Source organism: Zerene cesonia, unplaced genomic scaffold, assembly GCF_012273895.1.
Source record: "Zerene cesonia ecotype Mississippi unplaced genomic scaffold, Zerene_cesonia_1.1 Zces_u003, whole genome shotgun sequence".
NCBI classification, from domain to species: domain Eukaryota; kingdom Metazoa; phylum Arthropoda; class Insecta; order Lepidoptera; family Pieridae; genus Zerene; species Zerene cesonia.
This window is the reverse complement of record NW_024045133.1, coordinates 2,045,256-2,054,709: the sequence shown is the minus strand read 5'-3', so window position 1 is coordinate 2,054,709 and position 9,454 is coordinate 2,045,256. Positions and strand designations below refer to the sequence as shown.

Here is a 9,454-nt window from a genome sequence, read left to right as displayed (position 1 = left end):
CCACATTACGAATCCAGGTGCAATTTAGAATAAACATATGTAGTTAAAGAGCTATTTTATCTACATATCAACCCTTAAATTATTGAATTGGTTAATCATTTTCTGCCGTGGTTGTTCTCGGATACACCTGTCAATATTAATCATAGCTAGGTCTGTGAAGGGCTTGACAATCAATACCCATGGTCTAGAGCCAGTATTCTAGCAGACACGTCGTGTAGGCTGGGTTCGCTGAAGTAAATAATCACTCTTCTGAAGAGACTCGCGAATGCTACTTGTACAGTCGCTAGGTCCACAGCCGTGAAATTCACACAGACAAAACTTATCATTTGATTCTTTTCGTGCTGGAAAAATGAATATTTATTTCATTATAGTTGTCACTGTAACATTATAACAGTTAAGATTACAACCTAAATCGCAAGGCTGCAAACTGTCGAAACATTGTGATCCGTAACATCTGCTTCTAAATCAACGCTTTAATTTCATCAGACTATAATACGAGTATATCGCATCTATCTGTATATGACTAGATTTTTACATTTTCAAAACGTCCGCGCCTTGAAGTTTTCGGAGCTCCTAATTTAGTTTTTAAATAAACCGCACCTAACATTGAATTATTCTATTTTCTATTTCACAATTTAACGCTTTCACTTCGATAGGCTAGTTTAGTATGTGGTAGTCGAGCACGCTTCGTATCTAATTGGGCCAGCTCGCAGCTCGTCAGCAGAAATACCACTCCTCCACAGAAAACTGGCGTGAAATAGCATACTGCTGTGTTTCGTTCGTTAAGTGGGGGAGCCGGAAGCTCATATTCTTTTCCTTACACTTCTCAGTCCTTTCCTTTATTCCTCTTGTCAATCCTTTCAACATCCCTTTCCGATTTCAGAAGTCGGTCATACACTTGTAGAGGCGTAAGGTCTGCAATCGACTTCACGTCTCTCCAAATGTTGATGGGCGGTGGCAGCGCTTACCATCAGGCGACCCATCAGCTCCATTACCGACGGTGACATAAAAAAAAGATTATAGTGTACCGAAAAATAAAGAAACATTTATTCATATTGATACGATATTATATTATTACGATAATGCGCGAATAGCGAGCAATTTTAAACTAACGGTGTTTACAATTTTACTATATTATACTAGATTTTATCCGCGGCTTCGCATGCATTAAATTCGGCGTAGTTTAATAGATGTTATTATACATATAAACCTTCCTCTGGAATCACTTAAAAAAAAGTCCCATCAAAATCCGTTGCGGAACTAAAGATTTAAGCATACATTGGGACATAGGGACAGAGAAAGTGACTCTGTTTTATACTATGTAGTGATTATATAGGTAGGTACACAGATATGTACCGCCTTCAGTGTTTTTAGAAAACACAGCTGTTTTTGAGAGAAAAAAGACATTATTAAATCGTAATAGATATGCTATCCATAAAATACAAATAAGGAACAGCGCATTTTCTTTTAATTAAATCATTATTCACAAACACTTTTCAAAGAGTATTATTGTTAGTATATTATTATAATATCTGTGGTATTTGCATTACTGAAAATCTGGGAGTGTACCTACGTAACGTATTTGCCGTTAGATAATAATAAAAAAAGTTTACACTTACGGGTAAAGTCACGTTATAAAGAGTAACTCCCGCCGGTATAACGTGCTTTCTATTGTAAAACAGTTTCGAGTAATTCCACGTTGGGTCACCTGAAAGACAGCATTTTTTAACACGCTTTTATTAAAGTCTTCAGTACGATAGACAAATTTAGAATTTTTAATATTTTTCTAGAAATAGGTCATTGACGTTCCTGGGCAGGAGGTACCACCTATATTACAAAATTGAATGAAACAACAATTCCCTATTAAACTCAAAAACTATCACAAATCTTTCGGTCGAAAACCCATGGATTTAACAAGTAAGAAAACCAACAAAAAAAAATTACAGTCGAATGGTAACCTCTTTTGTTTTTGACGACGTCGTGACGTCGGTTTAAAAGAAAGTCTGCGATTCATCAATCAGTAGGTACTTCATAAAAACATGCGAAAAAAATATTACCGAACGAAAAATCACAGTTATAGTTCTCAGAAAAAACCACCCCGAATAAAACAATAAAAAGAGCGTATTGCTTCATTTTCGTACGGACGTCTGAATAGCAATTAGCGAAATAAGTATTAATAGCTCATTAGAACAAATTTATGTTACAGTCACGCGTGTCTCCACTTATTAATTAGTTATGCTTTAATTAAAATTGGACACAACATAATTTACGCTGATTTATATCTGACAACGGTAATCGTATTTTTTTTACTTGTGACATGACCTTGGGGTTTGTTATTGGTAAATACCATGAAACAACTAATCAGGTATCGAAAAACTAAAATTGTGATGTGGAATGTACTAAAATTATGTTGTTTGTAGTGTTTGTTCATCATTTTGAATGCAAACATAAACTTATAAAAGAAATTCTTTCAATGAAGTGCTCGACCCCGGCTTCGCCCGTGGTACATATAGTCTATAACACTCAGGGATCATGTACATAATATATAATTGCCTTGTGCGCGTACACGTTAAATATTCCTTTACAAAAAGTTTGCCTGGAAGAGATTGCTCTTGAGCAATAAGGCCGCCTTTTAGTGCATATGTCCGGCACATATGCACTAAAAGGCGGCCTTATGGTCTTTTTTATAATGACAATTTATTGTTTTTCTTTCGGTGCTATGTACTATAAAGAATAAATAAATAAATAAATAATTGTTAAAGTATTTTTGATATCGGTCCAGCAGTTCCTGACTTTTTAGTTTAACATTCTTATTAGATAAGCATAGATTTCACCTGTTACATTTTAAACTATTTATACTAAATATACAAACATAACATTACATACAGCATTATATATAAACATTTTATATTAAAGTAATTGGAGGGAAATAAAATACATACTAAGTAAAATATACTTTTATCATCATCATAATTCGTTTTACATCCATAACTCACACATTCGCATAATCATTAATTTAAAAATGTATAAACGCTTAAATTACCACAAACTTTTGAAGTATTACGACCGCATTAAAAACACTTCGATCGAAATTACGATACCAAAAAGTAAATTAAATAAATTGTATGTTAAAAAACTTTGGTGAAACACGTTTTGTGAAGAATATTTTTTTTGTCAAGAGATGGCGCTGTAATCAACTGTGTAAAACATCACATCCGAGTGATTTTTATTTATTTATATGATAAAGACAAAAACTCCAAAAAATCATAATAGGTATTAAAAACGAAAATTGTAATTAAACAAATAAGATATATGGGCAAATAAACAAAATTTAAACAATGCGTAAATAGTATTGGTACCTAATAAAATAAATAAAAATTTAACATCTAAATATTATAAAATTAAAGCAAATTAAGCACCGTACTGCAATGTAAATCTTTTCTAAATAAACGGTTACCGACTTCCCGAAAAGGAGGTACCGCGGCAGATTCTAAAATGGGAGCAAATGACAATTCCCTATCAAACACAAAAAAAATCATGTCAATCGGCTGAAAACCCACGTATTTATAGTTACAAAACAAAAAAAAATCGAATTGAGAATTTCTTCGCTTTTGGAAATGTCGGTTAAAAATAAACCACGATTTCTCGTTGCATTGTTACTCCCTTCAATGTGAAACAACTTACATAAATAAATTAAAATGTCATTTTACAAACAATTTCGTAATCTTCATGTAATCTTTTAGTTATGTTTATGTTCATGGGAGTTGGTAGCCATTTTGAATGTCGAATATAGATCTCTATGGCTGAATGTAACTATACTAATGAAAAAAAAATATAAAGGTGTGTCTGCGATTCACACACGATAGAAGTGAAACTACAGTAATATAAAATAGTATGTATATTTCTGTCTCACTCTTTGCCGGCTTCATTGTACACATTTTTGTATTTGTGTCTCTTACCTGTCGTTTTTCCGTTGCATCAGGTTTGAAATCACAACGATTCTAAAGAAGTTTCACTTCAAAAGTTTAAATCGTTTTATTTTTACATGTAAGTGTCATTGCAAAATCATATTTTATTATTATTTTTACAATATTATAAACTGTATTAATTAAATTGTATTTCTGAAGTTGTTTGTAAAATGACGAATCAAAAGATTTCAGCGGAAAAACTATCTTACTATTATACAACGATCAATTAATCAAATTTTCACATATAATTTTCGAATAATCGATTTAATTTAACTTAAAATAGAGTAAAAAATAAGTTATGGCTTGAAAATAAGTAAAATTAAGTTTTTATACCTATATATAATAATTTATGCTCATATAAACAACTTATTTTCGTAATTTAAAATACATAAATATAAATGAAATGTTTTAATAATAAGGAAAACCAAAACACGGGAAGAAATTAAAATTCTTAATGTGAAAAGGCACTTTTTTAATATCTCTATATAAAAAAAACGGTTGTTATTTTTTTATTTGTGGAAGAGATAATGACTTGCGAGACTTGCAGAAGATTTTTAATTTATATGAGCATAAAAAACTAAAGACATTATCGCACTGCAAGGAAGATACGAACATAAATTTTTCTTTCTTAAAAATAACATAGGGACAGGTAATTAATATTTTAATAATAATAAATCTAAAATATTAAGAAAACGAAAAAATTAAGTACTTTTTCAAGTTAAGTTATTTTTAAATTTAACTTCACATTTATCACGTATAGAACATTATTTACAAAAGTTAAAGGACCAAAAACAAAAAAAATTATTCATAATTTATTATCTGTGGCCAAATGTCACTGTCACTGTCATTTTATACAATCGATGTTTCGGAGTACATATTTACAATTTTTACAAGGTAACATTATTTAAATATAAATCACAAAGTAAGGTATATTATAACAAAACATAAACTAAGAGTTCTGGTTTCTGAAACGCAGTAAGCTGCTTCTTCCACTAAATTGGCATGAAATATTGGTCATGCAATTTGTCAAGCTTGCATTAATAAATCAGAGATATTTTTTTTTTATAAAATCTTGTTCATTGGATGATCTATTTTATAACTTGATTATCACATTGTTAATGTAAATTTGATCAACTTATAGGTGCATAATATGTATCTACTGCATAAGATTGTTTTATGTCTAAAACAATTTTATGTAAATTTTTCAATCTTATGCCATAAACAAGCATTATATATTATTATTTATTCATGCAAATTTGACAAACTTCACAGTAAGAAATGTTCACAAATCGTGTAACCGAATCAACACAATGTCCGTTCATGCAAGCTTGACAATCTTATCACGATCATCGCTTGATGTAACATAAAAAAAATCGATTAATTTGCAAATGTCGTTGGCATCCAATTTCGCAAACACGCATTACAAATCCAGTTTGACAGTTTAGCTTGACGCATGCAAAACTGTCAAGCATGCGCGTTTGCTTAGCATCTGTATTATGGTGGTAACAGAGACGACAAAATGGTGGACAATAGTAAAATGGCGGTTTGTGTGATCTTGGTCGCGTTGCAGGTCAGCACGTCGTTCGGATAGAGGTTGGGGGGAGGGGCTTCCTCTCCACCCTTGCAATATTCGTTTCGAGACTGGAATAATAATTTCCATATTAATCATTAAGTTTTTAGTAAAATATCCTACTAATATTATAAATGCGAAAGTTTGTAAGGATATGTGTGCGTTTGTTGCTCTTTCACGCAAAAACTACTGAACCGATTGCAATGAAATTTGGTATGTAGATAGCTGGACAACTGGAATAATTTATAAACAATTTTTATCCCGATATTCCTACGTGACACAGACTTACGCGGGTGAAACCGCGGGGCGCAGCTAGTATTTTATATGTGGGAGTCGAGTACAGTTTGGCACGAATTGGGCCAGCCCGCACCGGGGAAGTACCACAACCCCACAGAAAACTAGAGTGAAATAGTAACATGCTAGTGTGTTTCGTACGGTGAGTGCGGGAACGATTCCTTTTCCTCACCCTTCCTAGGTCATTCCTTCTTTCCAGTTGTCCATCCTTTCCTATCCCATTGCTCTTAAAAGCATCAAATTCGAAGAGACACTACCTCTGCTCTCACCTCTGTTCACGGCCGGTGGTGATCGCTTATTGTAATATAGCTTTGGAAATAAGAGTTTTTATTGTACGTTTATTTGGGACTGTTTTATTAAATTGTTATTTCTTCCTAAGAAATATTGAATTAAAAGCAAGGGCCAAGTTACAAAACGAACAAGCCTATAATATGATATTTTTTTACTACTTCCAAATGAACATTCAGATATTTTTAACCAACCTGAAAAAAAGTCTAATGCAATTCAAAGGACCTGTATCTCAATTAAATACATATCTCATCATACTCACGGCAAACTCAGTGCCGCACAGTTCCCTGCAGGGGGGGCACACCACCCCCCCCTTATGCAGCCACCCCTTCTGTATGATCCGCACCTGCAGCACTTGCCCCGCGAAATAGCAGGTGTACGTGTAGTTCCCAACCTGAAATTATTTAGCACTTCTTTATATATGATTGTATCACTACATAGTATAAAACGAAGCCGCTTTCTCTGTCCCTATGTCCCTGTGTATGCTTAATTCTTTTAAACTACGCAACGTATTTTGATAGGGTTTTTTAATAGATAGAGTGATTCAACAAGAAGGTTTATATCCTACTTCCTACTATCCTACTATAATCCTAATCCTACTAATATTATAAATGCGAAAGTTTGTAAGGATGTGCGTGTGTGTTGGACTTTCACGCAAAAACTACTGCACCGATTGCAATGAAATTTGGTACGAAGACAGCTGGACAACTGGAATAACATATAGGCAACCCGATATTCCTACGGGATACGGACTCACGCGGGTGAAACCGCGGGGCGCAGCTAGTGTAGCAACATCTATTAAACTACTCTGAATTTAACGCGCGCGAACCAAAGCTAGTATGAGATAAAGTAAAACTAAAACTTTATATATTTTTGACTGTTTGATCTCTTTACCAAAAAATGCTGCAGAGTTTATATTATTTGAACGCGCTAATCTCAGGAAGAACTTATAAGGTTTTCATTGGAAAATTAGGGATACAATAATAAACATACAACATTACGTTAATGTCTATATAACATAACATGGATGAAACCGCAGAACATAGGTAGTATTATATAAAATAGATCCTACTATATCATAAACCCCAAGGACGTAAGTATGGATGTTTGTTAATCTTTCACGTAAAAACAGCTAATCGTATCTGTATGCAATTTGGTACAGAGATAGATTATAGTCTGGATTAGAACATAGTCTCTTTTTTCTGGAGTACCACGCGAGAGACGCCGCGGTTTATAGCTAGCATGAAATATATTTTTAATAATGCATAATTCGCCAATATAACTGATAAAATTTATTTATTTATTTTTTACAAGCAAAATATTATCTATAAACATTAACTAGCGGTCCGTCCCGGCTTCACCCGTGATACATATATAGCATATAGCCTTCCTCAATAAATGGGCTATCTAACACTGAAGGAATTTTTCAAATCAGACCAGTAGTTTCTGAAATCAGTGCTTTCAAACAAACAAACAAACTCTTCGGCTTTATAATCTTATATATAAAATTCTCGTGTCACAATGTTAGTCTCTATACTCCTCCGAAACGGCTTGACCGATTCCTCTGAAATTTGGTAAGCACATTGGGTAGGTCTGAGAATCGGCTAACATCTATTTTTCATACCACTAAACGATAAGAGTAAGGCAGAACAGCGTTTGCCGGGTGCAGCTAGTATTAGTATAGATTTGTATGTAAAAGTCCGCCTTCTTGGTTCTGTGGTTAACGCGTGAGCGTAGAACTGATGGGTCCCGGGTTCGATTCCTGGTGGGGAAACACAAAAGAAATGTCTCGGTCTGACAGGACACAGAAGACCTACTTGTCCATAAAGAAAATCGATCAGTGAAACAGATGTATATCATCTGCCCCATACCCCACTGGGGGACACGGGACTATTTATGTAAAAGATATACTTACAACAATATGTAATCGACCGTTGTCACATTTATACTTATAGCAACCCGAACCCCAGTGTTGCCACTCGCGTATCTGAAATAGATTAAAAAAAAAAAATAAACAAAAAAAAATACTTTAATGATAGAATCTATTAAATTGTCTCACTTGCTCTTAAACAGCATTGTAAGACAATAAATATAAATCCTACTATCCTACTAATATTATAAATGCGAAAGTTTGTAAGATGTGTGTGTGTTTATTGCTTTTTCACGCAAGAACTCCTGAACCGGTTGCAATGAAATTTGGTACGTAGACAGCTGGACAACTGAAATAACATATAGGCAACTTTTTATCCCGATATTCCTACGGGTTACGGACTTACGCGGACGAAACCGCGGGGCGCAGCTAGTCTAATATAATTTTTTTAGTGATAATAACTGTGATAGAGCCTCTTATAGGTTAGGTAAAGCAAAATCCATTCCCGCATCTGTCCCTATATATGTATGCTTAGATCTTTAAAACTACACATCGGATTTTGAAAGGGTGTTTTTTATAGAAAGAGTGATTCAAAATGAAGGTTTATATGTGTAACTAGCTGCGCCCCGCGGTTTCACCCGCGTAAGTCCGTATCCCGTAGGAATGTCGGGATAGAAAGTTGCCTATATGTTATACCGGCGTGAATATTAATGAAATAATCATCATCATCATCATCATCAGCCCATATATGTTCCCACTGCTGGGACACAGGCCTCCTATGAGGGATCAGACCATAATCCACCACGCTGGCCAAGTGCGGGTTGGCAGATGTCACATGTCGTCGAACTTTTGATTCTGGACATGCCGGTTTCCTCACGATGTTTTCCTTCACCGTTTTAAGCAGTGGTGATGTTATTCACATGTGCCGATAAATTGAAAAACCATTTTATTTCCTGCACGCTCTGCCCGGTCTCGAACCCCGTCTTATCGATTTTGAAGTCCGAGGTTCTCACCACTGAGCCACCACTGCTTGAAATAATAATAAATGATATTTCCAGCATACCTGTCTACACGACTTCTGCTCCCACACCCTCTCGCTGTGGTCGAAACACTTTGAGTGCGGCCCGTAATTCTCCAACGCGAAATTAACATCCGTCTCTGTAATAAGTTAGAAAACAATAAATGTTTGTTTGTTTGAACGCATTAATCTCAGGGACTACTGGTCCAGGAAGGCTATAGGCTATATATGTATCACGAGCGAAACCGGGGCGAACCGCTAGTTATTAATATAATCCATACTTACAAATCTTAATAATATAATAATAATAATACGGGCACGTTATCCGCAACTCGACGTCAAGCGCCTATTTTGCGTGATAAAAATAATATTAATATATATACTTAGTCTGGCCATAAATACTGTTACACTTAATTATAAAAAAATATTACATTTGAATTTCGAAT

The 9,454-nt window shown here is 34.4% G+C and overlaps 1 protein-coding gene across 4 annotated transcripts in view; it reads right to left on the bottom strand.

Moving 5' to 3' along the window:
- Window positions 1–5,206: 5,206 nt before the first annotated feature.
- The window catches only part of LOC119838553 (leishmanolysin-like peptidase), an 80,081-nt gene continuing 75,833 nt past the window's right edge, over window positions 5,207–9,454 (bottom strand). For all 4 annotated transcript variants that reach the window (XM_038364534.1, XM_038364536.1, XM_038364535.1 and 1 more), the window contains 4 exons: window positions 9,054–9,148; window positions 8,036–8,107; window positions 6,383–6,514; window positions 5,207–5,609 (listed from right to left, as the gene is read on the bottom strand). In XM_038364534.1, the coding sequence (XP_038220462.1) occupies window positions 5,463–5,609; window positions 6,383–6,514; window positions 8,036–8,107; window positions 9,054–9,148 (446 nt within the window). In that variant the 3' untranslated portion in view covers window positions 5,207–5,462. The remainder of the gene's footprint in view (window positions 5,610–6,382; window positions 6,515–8,035; window positions 8,108–9,053; window positions 9,149–9,454) is intronic.